Source organism: Pleurodeles waltl, chromosome 10 (assembly GCF_031143425.1).
Source record: "Pleurodeles waltl isolate 20211129_DDA chromosome 10, aPleWal1.hap1.20221129, whole genome shotgun sequence".
NCBI lineage: Eukaryota > Metazoa > Chordata > Amphibia > Caudata > Salamandridae > Pleurodeles > Pleurodeles waltl.
Window position 1 is genome coordinate 334,304,444 of NC_090449.1, and position 19,628 is coordinate 334,324,071.

The following is a 19,628-nucleotide window of genomic DNA, read 5'->3' on the forward strand; positions in this document are numbered from 1 at the left end:
GTTCTTAAAAATGATAAAGAGGCAACTACTAAAGCTACATCTGAATATTTCACTGAGAAGATTAAGGAGGCATCTAATGCCCCCAGAGAACCTTTCAAAGTTGTAAGTACCTTGACAACCCCTATCCCTCCTTCGGAACTGGAAAACTCACAAGAGTTTTGTAATAAGGTGGCTACCTTCTTTGAAAATAAAGTTCTACAAATATACTTGACCTTCAATCACGCTGAGGAGATGGATGGTGTACTCTACTGTCAACAGCACCTCGGATATTGACTATCCTTTGCTAATTAATTTTCAACCACTACCTCCTGAGAGAATTAAAAAGTTAATGTTAGGAATCAAATCAGGTTCCCCTAGTGATCGTTGTCCTCCTCATATTCTTCAACAGGCCCCTGATCCTGTCTCAGTTGCTTTAGTCCCGGTTTTCCGTGATGTTTTAACCACGGGAGCCTACCCTCCATCTTGGAGGGACGCAACTGTGGTTCCTCTGAAAAAGAAACCTGAGGGAGCAAGACACGATCTGAGCAATTTGCGGCCCATTTCTTTACTTTCCTTTCAGGCGAAGATCTTTGAGAAACACATCAATAAGGAATTAGCCAATTTCCTAATTACCTCATGTGGATTGGACTCCTCCAAACATGGTTTCAGGCAGGCACATAGCACTGAATCAGCGCTTATCACCACCTCTGATACGATTCGCAGGCTGGTGGATGAGGGACAAGGAGCCATATTAGTCCTACTGGGCCTATCTGCAGCATTTGATACCTTGTCGCCTCAGATTATGATATCCCGCCTCTATCAAGCATGGATTAGGGACATTGCTTTGAAGATTCTTGAATCTTTCTTGAAAGATAGAAAGATCACGGTGAGTTGTGGAGACTTTAAGTCGCCAGCATATTCCTTACCATGTGGTGTCCCCCAGGGCTCCTCACTCAGCCCCATATTATTTAATTTGTATGTCGCACCTTTAGCCAGACTAATTCGTACATTTGGTTTTTTGCCTACCTCCTATGCTGAAGACACTCAATTGATCATCCCTGTCTCTAAGAACTGGGAGGAAGTGGCAGACCGCTTTAACAACTGCATGCGAGAAGCCAATAGGTGGATGGGCCTAAACTGGCTTAAACTAAATAGTGACAAAACCAAAATTCTGTGCTTCGGTTCTGGCACAGAATTATGGAATTCACGCTGGTGGACGTCAGAGTGTGGAGTTCCTCCTGTGCCTAATGTGGCCACTAGAAATCTGGGTGTTATTTTTGACAACTGTCTCTCTTTTAAGTTGCATGTTAATCATGTTGTTAAAAGCTGCTTCTGGACTTTGAGAATGTTGAAAAAGATCTTTCCTTATCTATCACGGGAGTGGAGAGTCATGGTTATTTTGGCAATATCTAAATTGGATTATTGTAATGCCTTGATGCTCAATTTGGATAATGTATCACTTAAGAAGCTTCAGCTTATTCAGAACACATCTGCCCGTTTCATACTAAACCTCTCTTGCTCGGCTTCTGCCCGTGGCAGCCTGAAACAACTGCATTGGCTGCCAGTGGCAAAGCGCATCAGGTTTAAAACTTTATGTCTGACCTATAAGGCTGTGCATGGAAGAGGAACTGAATATTTATCATGGAGATTACATTGGTAGATACCTAGCCAACAACTTAGATCTACGGGAGCCTTCTGGATTAAGGTCCCTCGCACCTACAGGGTTAGATGGGGGGACAAGGCTTTCATGGTAGCTGCAGCCAAATGCTGGAACTCACTCCCTTTGTCTATAAGGAAGGAACAACATTTCTTGGACTTTAGGAAGTTAGTCAAAACTTGGCTCTTCCCACTTTAATCCAGTCTTCTACCTTTTCTGTTTGCGGTCAGTCACTTACTAAGTTCCTTTGAGCGCTTCGATGCTTCGGCCGGAACACGCTTTATAAATACCAAATAAATAAATACATACATACATACATACATTTCCTACCACCCAACGTTCTCCTCAGTCTCCCGGTAAAAATAATACCTCACTTGTGTAGGTGGGCCAAGTGCCTGCGACAGGGAAGAGCCAAAAACATGTTGAAATTTAGGGGAAACCAAAGCGGGTCCAAAAGTGCAGTTTGAAAAAAAATCATTTTTAGGCTGACGAGCTCAGCAGAATTTTTATTGGTATAGATGAGACAATGCTGGGTGGTAGGAATTTTGTGGATTCCTGCAGATTCCAGAAGGTTCCATCACAAAAATGGGGGTGAAATGTGTGATTTCCAGCAAAGTTGGAGGTTTGCAGGGATTTGTGGGTAAGAAAATAGTGTGGGTTGCATGTGAAGCACGCCACCCTGGAATCACCCAGATGTTTAGTTTTCAGATGTGTCTAGGTCTTGTGGATTTTTCTACATGGCATCGTTCCAAAGTCCAAAAAAGTGCAGCCCTCATTCCAAGTGGGACGATTTTGAGAGATAGCAAAGCTCTCATGGCCAAAATGTAAAACCAAAACCCAAAATAATCAAACATCCTCTTGCTTGCCGTGGGATAAGATGTTTTAGTGTTCGGGGGAGAGCTGAAAGACTGTTACCCCCTTCAGTTGGGGTGGGGCCATACCCCCATCCTCTTATTTCGAAAACAAATCTTTCCTTGTCTCTGGTGGGCTTTCTGCCCCCCTTGGGGGCATATGGGCCTTCCAAAAATAGGCCGATCTGCCCCCAACAGGGGCAGATATGGCCAACAGTAATGTGCCCCCATGGAGAGCGACCCTTGCCCAAGGGGCTGCCCCCTCAAACAAAACACACACATACGCACACACCAATCCCTGGTGCCTAAGTGGTTTCTGCCCCCTGGGGGCAGATCGGCCTAATAGAAATAGGCTGATCTACCCCCAAGGGGAGCAGAAATGTCCTAAAATAAATTTGCCCCCCACCCCCATGGGAGCGACCCTTGCCTAAGGGGTCGCTCCCCTTGCGTGAAATTGGCACAAAAAAATCCCCAGTGCCTAGTGGTTTTCCCCCTTGGGGTAGATCGGCCTAATAAAAATAGGCCGATCTGCCCCCCCGGGGGGGGGCAGATAAGACCTAAAAATATTTCCCCCCCAGGGATCGGCCTTTACCCAAGGGGCAGCTCTCCTCATTAAATATTATTTAAAAAAAATCCCTGGTGTCTAGTAGTTAAAAATAGGCTGATGTGCCCCCAAGGGTGGTAGAAATGGCCTAATAGTAATTTTGTCCCCCTGGGGAGCGACCCTTGCCTAAGGGGTCGCTCCCCACATATAAAAAATAAAAATGAAGACAAAAAAATATCCCTGGTGTCTAGGGTGTTGCCTAAAATTAATTTGGACCCCTGGGGAGTGGCCCTTGCCCAAGGGGCCGCTCCCCTCTTGTCAATAACACAATAAAATAAACTCCCTGGTGTCTAGTGGACATTTCTGCTGCCCAATCGCATCGCAATCGGGCAGCAGAAATGCTGAAAAAGACATGAAAGGAGGGGAAAGGAGGGGAAAGGCCTTTCTTCTCCTTTTATGTCTTTCTCGGCCCCTCCAGTGATCGGAGGAGAAATGCAAAAGCATTTCTCTTCCGATCCCGCGGAGGGCCAGGCCTCTGATGAGGTCAGCGCGCGATCGCACGCTGACGTCATCAGACGCCACGGGGGCAGGGGTGGAAGGGGAAGCGATTCCCCTTCCATCCCTGCAGTGGGGGCGGTGTGGCGAGGCTCATGGTGGGAGAGCCGGTACCAGGACGTAACAGTTATGTCCTTGGTGCCTCAGTGCCGCAGCCAAGGACGTAACTGTTATGTCCTTGGCTGTCAAGGGTTAACTAAAAGAGCATTACAACACATAACAGGATACTTTGCAGATGTGTACCAACAAAATCAAACTGCCACCTAGTGGTAGAAAATGGGATGTCTATTGTAGACATTTTAAAGGAAAGGCCTTGTGATTGCCTTCATGTAGTGCTTCATACTCTTACGAGGCTCCAAAGGAGGGACGCCTCTAGAATTGTTGGAGCTCCTAGCAGAAAGGGAATGTGCAGTGCCCCTCAATTTGCATGCAACGTAACACATGCAGGGCTGTTTGCATCTCAATCGATGGCCTGGCTTCTGAAGCTGCTTAATGCAGCCCCTCCTGGGCTGCAGCCTCTCCTCTCTGTCACCTACAACCACCTCTTACAGCTGATAAAGGAGTGAGAATGCTGGTGGGGTGGGGTTAAACTGCAGGACAACAGGCTTCCCGCAGTGCCTACAAAGGGCCTAGTTGCAAGACAAACCTGCAGAATGTGTCTCTTTGCAACTGGGACCATAGGAGCACCCCCCGTCCTGTGGGCCGAATTGCAACAAGACACCTTTCTTTCAATTGGAAAGGCAGGGGGACAAGAGGAAGGTATGCTGCCATGACCTGGCTGTAGCGTCCTGCTGTGGGCCCCAATTTGGTGGCTGAGTGCAGGGCCGTGGGTAACTGCTCACACTGCCCTTTGTTAGCACTGGCCCTGCTCTAAATCACACTTGCAGATAGGTAGTATACAACATGGGGCATGTTTGGTTGTGTAACATGAATTGCAGTTTGGCTGAATGTTCAGTGTTTCAGTGTTGTGCGTCAGTGAGGAGAGAGGTGTTCTATGGTGTCTTAGACCGCAACTGCAGGCATGTAATTACAGGAAGAGGAGTGAGCTGTAGAACTCATTCACCTTATATTAATTTAGTTTTGTATCTGCTTGGGCTGGCTCTGTAGAATGCATCTAACAGTGATAGAGGAGTAATGCATGCATGCACTTGGTACAGGAAGCCATCGCAGATGTTCTATATAATATCCTTGGAACAACAGGTAAACAGCCTGCAGACATGCACTGTATACTGCCAGTTGCTATAAGTAGTATCGCAGTAACATACAAAAGTAAAGGATAGCCCAGGGGAGATAGAGAAGTGACTCGCCGGAGTGCATTGGTTACCAGCAGCCAGAGGAAATGCTGTATATGGGAGAGGGGAGAGGGTCTTAGGCACACACTGGATGCAGGCAGTCAGGATAAATGCCCAATAAGATTCACTCCGAGGCGACAGAGGAGCAGCCGCATCATTCACTGGTTAGAGCGGCCAGCATAACTGCTCCCTACAGCAATCCATGGTATGCACTCTATATAGGCAGCCATTATTGGAAGAATCTTTAAAGAGTATCTAAGAATAACCTGACGGCATTTACAGGAGAAATGAAGCCACTTTGAATTCTTTTGGGGGTCTAAAGAAGACAAACAGATGGGTAATCTGCAGGCATGTACTGGTTACAAGCTGGCTGGGACCCAAGATTGCAATTAAGTGTGCAGGCCACACATAAACAATCAGTACAAAATACAAACACGTGGCAAGTCACAACTCAAGGAATTATGGCATAATTATCAGCTTGAATAAAATATCACTCACTTCATGTCATGGAGAGATTAACATTCCAGGCAGATTCCAGACTTGTCTAGCCAGCTCCACTCGTAAGCAACAGAGGAGCATCCAATTGGATGCACTGGTTACAGGTAGCCATGATAAATGCTCTCAAGGCTAATTCAGGAGTGACAGAGGAGCAGCCGAGAGCGTGCAGTGTTTACGTGCAACCTGGCTAAAGCTGTGTAGGGTCCACCCAGGAGGCACAGGAGCCCAACCCAACTAAAAAGACTTTGCACAACCAATTATATGCTCGGTGAAGTCCATGGGAAGAAATGGTAAATGACCAGTGATTATGCTACCCCCACTGGATGCATTGTAAAGCAGCCATAGTATAAGTGATAAGAAGACCACCAGGGAAGCACAAAGGCTCAAATTCCAATGTGCCGCTTATAGCCAACCACAGCATTTAGAAGTATAGCACATGGGACTTACCGTTCAGCCAGCCCCAGGAAACAGTCATCAGGGGTGGTAGATTCTTGGATATAGACAGCTTCACAGATGAGTTCTCACTCCCACAGAAGAGAGGCACAATATTTCAAACTCTGTCTCGCCACAGTCCTTACCCATAGACTTGCAAAGTACCAGTCTCTTTCAAACACTTCAACAACCCTCAGTCAGCTGAGTTTACTGTCGAGAGAGCCATACCTCACATTTATTTCCACATGACGAAAAGGATGCAGCAATGAAACGAAAAGACAAACCATGTACAAGCTATGAACGGAAACCTAGCTGGTTCTACTTCTAGAAAGCAGAGAAATAACAAGGCAAATGCAAACACTACTACATCAGCAACGTACATCACTTAAATCCCATGCATCTGAGCAAAGGAGTAGCCAGAAAATTAAAATACCCCCACTTCAAACCAAAGATCTTATGGCACAAAGCAAACGAAGGAAGTCATAATGATGCTCCCCAGGGGAGCTCTCTTGCCTCTTTCATTTAAGCATCTATCTGTTCATCCTTTCATCCTTCCACCTACCTGCTGATATACACCATTTTTCTTTATATTCTGTAATTTATTGTATTTCATCCATCATTCTGTCTTTCACCATTCAGTACATCTACCCATCCTTATCCAGACCTATCCATCCGTCTCCAAACTCATCCATCCATCTATCCATCCATTCACTCATCCACCCTTTCATGGTTCACAATGCCCCTGCATCTGAGTTCCAGACCAAGAATCAACAAAGTATAACAGCATGATAAGTACCAGTGGATGCACTTATGACCCCTTTTGAGACCACAGAACTGTGACATACACAATGTGTCATGAACCCCGGTGCGAAGAAGGAAGTGGGCCCACTGGCTGCAGTTTGAACTGTGAATACAGCAATAGCCAGGGTCCGGTGGACCCCTTAGGTCTCTGATCTCCAGTGCGACTGCAGCTGCTTCACCAGCAGGAGCTACGCCCCTGCCACAACAAGATAAAAGCATCATCCCAAGCCAACTCTTTCTCCACTGGTGGACACAGCACTGCCATAAGCTGTTATGGTGTTATCATTAAGACGGAAACCATTTTGTTGAAATGTGTATTTACTATTGAAACGTATATTTACAGGCAGGCAATGGCAGCGAAGCTCATCCCTCGCCTATATCTCAGTGACAAAAGCGACCAAAAAAGCAGGTATTTCTAAGGATAGTCCCAACATAGCGTAGTGCAACGCTAAGAGCATTTGTAAAGAGGAGTAGCTAGGTGTTGAAATGTCAAAAAAACAGATTCTTAGGCTGAGCAACAAATTCTACAAAGAATGAGAGGTATGTAAATCTGCTACTTTTGAAACTTCCTGACAGCTGTATCAACGTACCATTATAGCAATATCCTGTGAAAAAAATCCAACAGTGATCACACAATACACACCAAAAAGTAATCAAAACTGTGACTCAAAAATGAACCCCTGATAATTAGGTTCAAGCCTCAATATCCAAAAATCATCTCTGACAGGCTATATGATGGACTGTAATATGGCCCTAAGTATTGGTGAATGGCTTTTATTATTTTCAGCATTCCGTCCAGCACTTTGTTCTTTGCTGCAGTAGACTCCTTAGCTGTGTCAGGCATGCCCAGATGTGGGCCCTGTGCTCACAGTGCCACAGGACTCAAGCTGTACTTCACTGATAAGGCCTAAGTAGGCCGAAACCTTTCTAGGGTTACTAATCCTCCTGTCCCTTGGGGGATACCTAGCCTAGTTCTGACTGGCTGTTCATATTGGAGAAACTCCAAGGCTGAAATCAGTATGGATGGTCTTTGTCTAGAATGGCACAGTGGGAGCAAAACAGCGAACTTTTAGCATTAATTCTATCAATTTATTGTTCAATAAATTAGTTCTGGCTTTCGGACAAGAAAACTTAGTTCTAACACTGTTAAGAGTCAGCAGGGGTACTATGATGCCTCTACTGTACAATATTGAGGGATAGATGGGTGGGTGGAAGGTAATAGTGAGTGATTGATGGAGCAAACGCTTCACTTATGGATTAAGAATGGTTTTACCTCAGCACAGCAGAAGGATTGTGGCAAGCCATTTTACTAGATTTTGTGTTTGTGTGTGTGTGTGATTGTGTTATTTTCACATAAAAACGTCAGGTTAGGTTTTCAAAATCTACAAACCACTGAAATTATTTAATTATGGGGAACCTGGTGATCCTACCTTCTGCAAAGCACTGTTCATGGTCTAACAAGATGTCATAGACATATCCCAAGTATTATAATTGATCATAGGACTGGCAGCCTCATTGATGATCTGGAGTCTGTGACTCTCAGTGCAGGGTCCTGAGGAACGCCAGCCTCTGCATTCAGAACCTCTGGGACATAGCCAAAGGACCTGAGGAGTAGGGTCTGCAGGGAGGAGTTCATAGCTCAGGCAAACCTCAAATCCAGTATCCTGGGCTCCTCCTATTATAGGTATGCCAGAGACTTTTGGTGACATGGTCAGTGACATCCCTCTAACTATAAAGCTGTGCACTTCCACTCACACTCAGTCCATGATCAGCACTGCTTCCCACCAAAACACTAAAACTAACCTGGACATCGCCCAACAGATACCATAATAAAAGCACAGTAACAAGTCAAAATTCCTTGCCAACATCAGCAAACAAGAGGAAACCTTTCCTCTCTCCTTAGGATATGATAATACCAGAAGTCCTGGCAACACAACGTTTGCTACCCTTCCCTCTCCTTCATCAGTCATTAGGAAATTTTCTGAAAACTAATATGGATCCACTGACATTGTTTTTTCGTTTCTCTTTTTTGGAATGTTTTGTGCAGACTTGTCAAAATTGCCAAAGTTATTAACAATCTCAAAATACGTGTCTTATGGATGCTCGGGTTGAACGATAACTACAGAGTCCATATGACTGAGTCTGATAGAAAATGTAAAATGTATCCTGTTGATTTATGTGAAATATTCAATTTAATGAGGTGAATGGATATAGTCTGTTCCATCACTCAAGACAGACAGAGCTTTGAGTGGACCCTGATGCTGCTTTCTTCCCTCATTAAAACTAATAAATAACATATTAAACTCATTAATTTGCATTCATGATTTATAAGGCTGTTTTTATTATGTGCTGAAGTTATAAACAAAGATGTTTAACCACAGATATAGTACTATGGGTAAAATATGTGCATTTTGATAAAATAGCCCTAGGGTATATGGGCCAGATGTAGGTAGGTCCGATTTTGCGAATCGGAAATTGCGAGTCGGTGCGACTCGCAATTTGCGATTCGCAAAATCAGATGCAGAACGGTGTCTCAGACACCGTCTGCGAGTCGCTATGGGGTCGCAAAGACCCACCTCATTAATATTAATGAGGTGGGTCGCATTTTGCGACCCCATAGCGAGTCCCTGCACTCACAGGGATGGTGGCCTGCTGAAGACAGCAGACCTCCATGTCTGTGACTGCTTTTTAAATAAAGCAGTTTTTTTTTTATTTTGCAGCCCGTTTTCCTTAAAGGAAAACGAGTTTCAAAATAAAAAAATTACGAAACCATTTGGTTTCGGTTTTTCAGAGCAGGCAGTGGTCCGTTGGACCACTGCCTGCTCTGAAAAACTCTTTTTGGCAACATTCACAAAGGGGAAGGGATCCCATGGGGACCCCTTCCCGATTGTGAATGGGTTACCACCAGTGTGACACTGGTGGTAACTGCGAATTGCTTTGCGACCGCATTCGCGGTCACATAACAATTTAACATAGCGATGCGAGTAGCAAATAGGAAGGGGACACCCCTTCCTATTTGCGAGTCGCATTCACAATTTGCGAGTCGGTACCGAATCGCAAATTGTGAATGAGCATCGCAATCGGCATTTTGCATGGCGCCAGCTGCGATTTTTGCAGTTTGCACCATGCAAAATGCTTGCTACATCTGGCCCTATGTGTCTAGTTTTTTTCTTTTACAATTTGTTTTTAAAACCTGAGAGTCTTAAGTTAATATGGTCATATCATGACATTTGACATTCCACTGTGTAAGAGATGTGGACTATATGTTTATTAACACACCTGTCCAAAATACATTATTTTATATTCCTGCATCTAAGATCACTGCAGTATAAACAGAAACAAAATCATAAAAACATTAGGGGTGGGTGGAACTTGTGGAATTCAACTTTATAAAATTCTGCAGTGTTACATAAAAACTCCATGAGGTTCTGAGGAGTTCTGCCACCAGGCAGAAATAGGGACATCGCACTGCTTGAGCTGCGATTTAGTGGCCGGAGCAGGTACCACAATGAAAAATCAGCTTGAACGGCACCACACTGCACTGCAGAGGGCGCAGCTCCTACTCATTCGGCTGCTTTCTGATGGCGAAAGGTCATGAGAAAATCTTGCTGGATGTCCTCTTAGTGCCCAGTAATCGTGCCAGGGGATGCCCAATCTTGCTTGCCAACTTACCATCCTGGAGCTGTTTGTAAGAAACTATTCCGCCATGCGGCAATTGGCGGAATTCGGCTGGATCTCCTTGTTCCAAAAGTGTTGTGGAGTCACCAAAATTCCTCCAATTCCGCACATGTATTCCACATTTTTTTTTATATAATGTACTTGTCTGAAAAATGCATAATGCAAGTTTATGGGAATTTTGGAACAAATTCAAATCTAAAAGTATACCCTGAATTATTGTATGTTTTATTTATAGTTGAACATTGTGTGAAATGAGTAACGAAAAAGTGCCTCAAGGCCCGGGTGCTGGCACCCCACTGATGAATAGTGCCTACCCACCAGGTATGTTGGAGCAGTTGCCTTGAGAATGTGAGTTACTTTCACATGTTCCATCTTTGTTGCTGTGTTTCCATTTAGGTCACATCATAGATGCATGAGCTCACTGCTATCTTCCGTGTGCACCCAGGATGTGGCTGTGGGGGGATAGTGCATTTGAGATAAAACTCTTTGCTAGGATGATATTCCCACTGGTTGTCATGAGGGGTGGACAGTGGTACCTGGGTCCAGAGGTATGAGCAGTCCACAACACTTCATTATGGCGGTCTCTCAGTACCCAGCCCATAGGATGGGTTGTTTTTTTTGATTGGCTTATGCTCCAGAGCCCATTCATTGCTATGATACAATCCACGTCCTTGACTTTGACTCTGGATTCTGATTGCATAAACGAATGGAAGCAGAACCCCGGCCCTGAAAAGCGTATCCAGTGGTTCTCTATGGAAGCCAAAACCACTGACCCGTCAGATCAACAACTTGCACTAAAATTGATTCTCTTCTGTAGACAATTTAACAATAAATGCCTTAGAAACTTGACATTTGTGGATGCCCAGCGTCATGCTTGTTCAAAACGAGCAAGATGTTAATCCAGACTATAATGTTAATATTTTGCTGCAAGCTGTCTGCTAGAGGTTTAGGGCCAGATGTATCATCACAGCTCTTTGCGATTCGGTATTACCGACTCGCAAAGGGCCATGTATCACATTTACGATTCTGTAATAGCGATTTGTTAAAGATCGCAAATGCTATTACCGAATAGCAAATTGCAATACCGGCCCCATTCGCAGCTATAGCTGGAAATTTTTTGCATTTCCAAAATTGCGATTTCTGAACCAGAAATCGCAATTTTGGAAATGCAAATCCCCAGGGTGCTGGGGGCCTTTGGCCCCCTCTGCTGTACCCCAAAAATGTTTTGGGGGACATGTAAGGTGCACACATGCCCTTTGGCTTTGGCTCATGCTTTACATGTTCAATGTAAAAATGCATTTTAAATGCATTTTTAAATTTTGCACCAGGTTACCACCTGGTTGCAGTCCGTGGTATTTTGCATGTGCAAAATGCCATTCTGCAAAAAATCGCAATTTGCGATTTTTTGCAGCATTACCTTGCATCCTGGAATTTGCGAATCGCAAATTGCAGTCGCAATTTCCAGGTCGCAACGCAAGAAATTGCAATTTTTGCGATTTCTTATTTGTTGTCTGCGAATGCCTTTCATGCATTGCAGACCACTGTTTTGCACTCGCAAACGGCCGGATTTACCGATTCGCACCGTTTGCGAGTGCAAAACTTTTTCATACATCTGGCCCACAGTGTGTTCTGTCCTTACATCACTCAGGTCAACCTAAGACACACCACTTCATGGCTACTTATTAATCTTATCCTGTAGTTTAAAACCCAGGCTAGCACTTTTTGCAGTCCTTGTCGATTGGTTCATACAAGGCATCTTGAAGGCTCTGCCCATAATGCATGGGGCAAAGAATAATTGACCCAATCTCTTGACCACTCTACAACAAATCATTGTTTTCTTAAAAGCTTTGATCTTGCCTGGGGGCAGCCTAGGGCATACATACCAACAGACTTGGTTCAGGAGGGAGACTCCTGATTTATTTTAGTTATCTTCCACCTAAAACCTCCTCCACTTCAATGTGAGTCAATGTGGAAAAGTAATTCCACAGATTTATTTTTCAAATTCTCCCTCGTACTGCATTCAAACTGTTTGCATGCATGGCCTAAGATCTTACCAGACACATTTTATCTAAATTCCTGCTAAGTAGGTTGTTGATCTCTTACTCTTTTCTAGCACATTTGGCTTTTCTGCAGTGATCTCAACTTTGTCTAGTTGTAATTCCCACTAATGGGATCTCTGACTCTAGAGGGACATAACATTATTCTGGTTATAAATGCCAACTGCAAACAATTCTCCTTGTGCAGGGTCATTGCCAAAACCTGCTGAAGCTCTCAGGGTAGTGCTTGACCTTGAGCCTTCTACAGCCAACCACCTGTTATTGTAGTGTCACTTTTTGTTGCATATGCCAGCAAATATTAGCCATCAGAAAGCACTAATAACAGCCTGAGCATTGACCTGAGGCTTGCTCCACCCAGCAGCACAGCACTCTCTCTATCAACCTCACTGCCCAGAGCTGGACTGAAAACCAAAATCACCCCACGAAAAACTTTGGAAAACCAGCTTCACGTTGCAGGAGCCTAAGAGTAGAATGGATCAAGGGGAGCATAATTGGGTCATGGCAGCCTATCCAGTTCTAGAAACATCCCCGTAGCCTGAATTGCACTGGGGAAACGCCTGAGTGGTCAAATTGCTAGTCCGTCCATGTCACTGTTTAATGATTTATACACCACTGTTCAATATTCCTATGACAAATGGTGGTCATTGAAATCCCTTGACATTAGGCGAATCATTCTAAACTATCCCAAATCTATCTTGGTATCCAATCCTAGAAGGGGTACATTGAAATGCTGTAATTACAGGCATTTAAAGGGGCCTACGATCTTACCTAATGATCTTTCTCACATTTCCCTTTAGCATAACTAGCATTTCCCACTCTGATTTCAGTTTTTTCCACTGCAAAACTCTCCAGTATCTATTTAAGGAATTCTGAAACAGTTTGCCAAACCTTCTTGCAGAACAACTCTGTCCCACTTGACTTTCAAATTCTTTAGTGCCTTTTTCAGTTTGCCAGACTTGCCTGATGAAGGAATTGAGTAATTTGACCCATCCCAGCTCCCTATATTTACCTTCTGTCTACTTTTAGATTCTGTCCAACTCCAGCCATCCCATCTGCCTTTTTTTCTAGCTACAATCTACAACTGAACATCTTCTGGGTCGTTCCTAAAAAGTATAAGCCAAAAGGTAATCCCTCCTTATGGTCCCCTCTGTAATGACTACGTAAGTGCGCAGTTCTAGAATGTGGCTCTGATTAAGTACTACCACTTTTTATTTTCTAGGTAGTTTAACACAGGTACTGTTCCAAGTTAGGTTTCAAACCACTCACCAATGTCTAATATTTTGGGCAGTGTTGGGATCGTGTTTTGGATTCACAGTGGCACTAACCCAAACAATTGAGAATTTAAGGCAAAGGGCAGGTGTATCAACGCCAAGATGACACATTTTAGCATTTTGCTTGTCACTTCTGCCCCACTGACTGAACGCTGCCCAGTTTCCCATTAATTAAGACAGGACAAAGGGTTCCATGTTATTTTTATTGTAAGGCTTTAGGTCGCAGGAGTTATAAATTGGTTATTGGGTTTATAGGAAGGGGCTGTTACTCTTGTTTTAACCACCTGTCACTACATATCTCACCATATTAATCTGTACCACACCTGTCTGGCCAATGCACACCTTATCTTAAACCCCACCTCATGATACAACATTATTTAAAAAGCTCACAAAAACTCTTTTTGCATGACTGCACTCTTCTAATTCAGTGGTTAATCAGACGGTGATGAAGCTCAGTGTGTAACTGCAGTGATTGAAAATTTGTTTTAAGCATAATTACTCAATGTGAGAAATTGGGTTGTTGGTTGACTGGGGTGTGTGCTCCTGGGCAAGCAACGGCCACAATCCCGTGCAGGGTGAACCACAAATATTCACTAAATTGACCTGTGGTTAACCATGGGTAACTTGGCACAAAATGCAGTCAAGCTTAACTTAGAGGCAATGTGTAAACTGTTTGTGCAGCACACAAACAGTAATGAAATGAAAAACACAGCACAAGCAAAAATCCAAAACCAATTTTTAAAAAATCTAGTCAAATTTTAATAAATTATTTGACACCAAGTGTCAAAAATACAATCATTAGAACTGGAGTTATGAATTTCTAAAGTTTAAGGTTCAAAATAGCAAGTCATAATTTTTGGGAAATGGCTATCTGGGTGCCTTTAGCACCACCACCAAGGGTTCAGGAGTGGATGTAGACCTGTCAGGGGTTCAGGACTCACTCAGGCTGGGCCCAGGTGTGGGTTCATGATGGCGGGAGCTTGCTATGTCCTGTGGCTCTGAACAGGAAGCCAGCAAACTAGCCCTTGATGTCACTTCTGGTAGTCCTAGGTACAGATGCAGGGCTCAACAGCAGGGCTGACCTCTGAGGGTTAAAGGCAGGCTCCAGGCAGCAAAGCAGTTCTTTCAGGTACAGCAGCAGTCTGGCAGAGTTCACAACAGATCACAGCAGCAGGTAGTCCTCTGAGAGTCCTTCCGCAGGTCCAGTAGTGAACTCAAGAGTGGGTTTGAGAGAAGTATTTTTATACCCTGGTGCCCTTCTCCTAGAAGGTGAAAGAAGTTTCCAGAACGGTTCTTTAAAATTCCATGAGTTTCCTGCCTCCCCTGCCCTGGCTCCTAGGTGGCTGCACTGACAACGCAGGGTCTTTAAGCCTATTGCATGGTGGCAGAGCACAACCTCTTCAGATGCAAGTGGGGCTGTGCTCAGCTCTGTCCCCCATCCTGCCATTGCAAAGGCCATTCAGACTCTGATAATCTCAGTATTCTCAACAAAGTCTCAACTGTCAGTTACACCCAGTTGTGTGATTTAAGGCAAGGTGCAGGCACAGAGAGCTAAGGGCAGGAAAATGGCAACTTCTAAAAGTGGCATTTTCAAACTTGTAATGATAAGTTCAACTTTACCATTAAAGAGGGTTTGTCATCACCAGTTAATAGTTACCCAACATGCCATATTTACCTCCTCTCCTTTAGGGATTACAGAGTATTAAATGTGGTAACGAATCCCTAATGTTATCCTATGGGATGGGTAAGCCTCATAGTAGTGAAAAACGAATTTGGGCATTTTTCACTACTAAGACATGTAAAATGTAAAAGTACATGTCCTACCTTTTAATTACCCAGCACCCTGCCCTATGGAATACCTGGGGGCCTACCGTAGGGGTGACTTATATGTAATAAAAAGGGAGTTTAGGGCTTGGCAAGAGGTTTTAAACGTGAAGTCGACATGGCGGTGGGACACTGCCCTCAGGCTGTAATGGCAGGCTTGGGACATGTTTTAAGGTGCTACTTAAGTGGGTGTCACAATACGTGCTGCAGGCCCACCCGTAACATGCCCTGGGTATATGTCATACCACCCTACAAGGGGCTTACATGTAAATTGAATATGTCAATCAGGTGTACACCTGGTATACTCTAGGGGAGTGAGCACAAGCACTTAAGAACTGGTCAGCAGTTGTAAAGTGCACAGTCATAACTCCAAGAAGTAAAAATCCAGCAAAAAGTAGAGGGAGGAAGGCAAAAAATGTGGGGGTGACCCTGTAGAGAAAGCTGTTTCCAACACTCAATAGTTGCGTTAATTATGCATTTGTCACATTATTGCACCCCACTTCTCATTTAAAATATAAGTGAAAACATATGCTCTTTTATACTGCCACTGAAATAAGTTCTCCATTTTAGCATTTTAAGTATTTTTTAATCAATGTCAACAATGCAAATGTATGGGAGATTCATAAATGGTAATTTTGTATTGGTCTAAAAATATCCGCCATGGTAAATCTAGGGGTGATTCTCCACTCTGGTCAGCTCTTAGGAGGGTGAATACAATTTTTCGACTCTGTTGTTGCTGAAATGCCACTACCAAATGCTTTTTCTAAATATTTATGACTTTATTATGGCAATGAGAGACTCGCGCATCTGTCAGTTAATCAATAACGTTTATTTCGGGTCAGAGTCCAAAGAAATATACACAATAAAAAATATCATCTCACAGTAAATATTTCCCATGAAAGTCTTAAATAATAAAACCGCTCCTATGTCCATAAAAGAATACAAATTAAGATCTTAGTCACTTTTAAAAATGTTTCCTCAAATTCCAGGTAGACAACAAAAAGCAGGAGAAAGCAAACAGCACCAATCTTATACTGTCCGTTTTTAAATAACTCTGGAAAAGGTGGTGACTCTTCATATAGCGTAAATGTTTAACAACTATGTAAGGTCTTACCCTAGGGAAATCGTATACTTAGCAAAAACAAAAATAGTTTTTCATCCTATATTTGTTCCAGACATATATTACGGTATATGGATGGTGGACAGACACTATACCAGTTATTAGTAAAATTATTTAGAGGTAACATTCCGTCTGAATTCATGATAGTAAACTTTGGGCCCAACTGGTTCAATATTGTCCTGCTGACATTCATATTTTGATGCAAAGGTTCTACTGAAAAAGTTGCTTGTTAATCATCCATTTATTGGATTTATATCCAGCGCCCTCCCCATAGCCAATTTTTATAAGCACATTTAACTTCCTTCGTACGCCTGTGGGTCATTAAAAAAGGGGAGGTCCACAGCTCAGCCCTACCCAGATTCTCAGACAATTTACGAATATGCCTGAGCCAACCCTACGATTCGCCACCCTCAAGATTTAGGACTTTCTAGAATGCACTCCATAATACCTGAGCTTCAGTGTCACCCACAATCATACCCAATATAAAATATTTCAAAAGTTGCCAATTGACACGATATCCATCATCCCAAAATTCATCAGTAAATGGATTGTCGAAGCACTGAGGGGCAATCAGAAGAGATTGCTTCACATCTAGCCAAATCAGATGAAATTGTGTGTCCCCATAGGTCGGTGGTGCAGAGTGCCGCTCTATCGCATTAGGCCCTGTAAAATAACAGTGCCGGATAAATTAAACACCTACCCTTAGCACCCTTTTCTTTGTGTAAAGTAAATTCCCATTTAGATAAATTCCAGCACCTGATCTAGAGGTGTAGAATTTAACCTGAATTTCTCTCTTATCTTTATCTCTATGGCACAGCAAGCTAAAAGCCACCTAAGCCTCATATGGACTGGTATGTCACTTCAAATAGTAAAAGATAGACGTTCAACATGCAGAGCATTGAAGCAACATTCTCCCCAAGGAGTGGCAAATAGTGTTCCTGTGTCTTTCTTACTGTAAATAATTGTAAGAGGCAGCCAGTAACAAGGGAAATATCCATATATAACAAGAATTCTTGGTTACTGTTGAAGTCCGGTCTCGAAAGAGGCTACCATGTCTAAGTAGAGGAGGAGGCCTCAGATCAAAAGGAAAAGAGTAAGATCCAGCTGGCGGCACCTGTGTGGAAGAGGTCTTGCTGGACACAGTCACTAGCAGCACATCAGTCATGAAGAAATGCACAGACTCTAAAGAATTGATGCTGGTGGGCCATCTTCCATCAAAGAATACAAGTATAGGTGTATGTCCTGTAGTCTAAAAAAGACCACTGTCACCTCATTTTGTGGCATATGGCGACTATTGCCATTATGTGGTATTGTACACTCTGGGCAGAACAATTCTGTACCATGAAGCTTTTCCATTGTATTGATAGACGGTTTAGTGCACTGGGGAAAAACGTAGAGGCAACAAAAAGCTGAAACAGAATGCTTTGCATCTGGTGAGCAGTTCACATGTGGACCTGGGTACCTTGAAAGCTCGGCATTGCTTTAACCAGTTTGAACACTTGGCATTGACCAGTTTTGTACCTCATCTCTGGATCCCATTTTCTAAATGCACACTCGGTCTGTCAACCCTATCTCTCTCCACCGCGCTCTGGAGCCCTCTCAGGCCATTACCTCTTCATCCCCTTCCCTGTTCCTCTTATTAAGAAATGAGGCATCCATGCCTCCACAGGCACTTCTCTAAGTCTAAATTCCTGTAAAATATAATAAACGTAATACAATCTCAAACTCTCCCTCCTGTTAAATGTAGCTGTGGCTTACCTGGAAACAACCTGTAATGTGGCAAGCTTCATAATCATTTGAATTAAGAAGCAGAGGTCGGAGGGAGGGATGTAATAATCGGAACAGGAAAGTCTGGACTCAAAGTAATTACATTACCGGTAATAAGCCTATGCAATGTTTGGAATACAATTTTCTCTGGTAGTCGGTAATGAGGCAAAATGAGATTAAAACATACAATGCTGGGAAATTATCTCTCTCGAAATGGTGTAGCTCAGTGTGAAGACACACTTGAACAGTTTGTCTCTGTATGTTTCCCTTTCTGCCAAGAATAACTAGAGCCCACATGTACTATATTTTTAACAGTTGCAAACACTATGATTCGCTAAGTCCGCTTTATGACCACTTTAAGGTATTTTTGGATTTACTAAACCCCTTTAGAGATTCAGAAATGATCTGAATTGGTAAATCGATTTGAAAATGGATGGCAACTTGGAAGTTGGTATTGGCACATTGTGGGGTCCTTCCAAATTGCGATTCATACTGTGATGTAGCAGTAGTTTGTGGCTGTAGTTCCAATTACAAACCATTAAAAAGTTAGACTTTCAAATTGGGGTGATAACCGATTTGCAAAGAGAAGGATACCCCGTTTGTGGCCCTTCCTAGTTGGGAATAAAGGTGGCAGCTTTAGGTGTAGAAAACAGTGCACACTAAGGCTACTGCCAGCTCTCAAATAAGGTTTTCAATGTGTTTTTATAGAAGCCCTGTCTCCTTCATAGTAATTGAGCTGTGTTAAATAAAACATTTTCAGCCTTTCAGTTTTGAAATGCAAAGTCAACCTTGGTGGTCTGCTGACCCTTGACGCCCATCCTTTTTTTTGTTGTCATTCATAGTGAGTTGCAGTTAACAACCTGTCTAATGTTCATTAGGCAGGTCATTCTTCGACCCGCTCTAATGACTTGTTTTGGTAACTGAAGTATTAACACTTAGGTCAGTTTTCAAAATAAGTAACTGGTTACAAGAAATTGGTGCCCAATGCTTACACTTTTTTCAATCAGTTATTTAACACATGTGGCCCTGTATCTGGTTTTTATGCATTATTGTGCCCAGATCTGATGACTCAGGAGCTGTGGGAAGTGAGGCTGCCTGTAGCTACCCAGAATCAACTATGTCTCTGGCCCCGTAGGAAAGTGTGGAAAGACTAAACCTACTGCTCGGGTAGTCAACTTCTTTCTCCTACTCATTTTTCCATTTCACAAGTCCCCTGGTTTTTAGCTCTTGCTTTAGCCAAGAACATGTGGTTTTACTAAAATGATATGTATATTATACTCATACATTGGGGATTACATTCAG

At 43.3% G+C, this 19,628-nt stretch overlaps 1 protein-coding gene across 4 annotated transcripts in view; it reads left to right on the forward strand.

Annotated features, from left to right (window-relative positions):
* LOC138261518 (LITAF domain-containing protein-like) overlaps positions 1–19,628 on the forward strand; it is a 430,146-nt gene that overhangs the window by 206,909 nt on the left and 203,609 nt on the right. For all 4 annotated transcript variants that reach the window (XM_069210525.1, XM_069210528.1, XM_069210527.1 and 1 more), the window contains one exon: positions 10,523–10,608. In XM_069210525.1, the coding sequence (XP_069066626.1) occupies positions 10,539–10,608 (70 nt within the window). In that variant the 5' untranslated portion in view covers positions 10,523–10,538. The remainder of the gene's footprint in view (positions 1–10,522; positions 10,609–19,628) is intronic.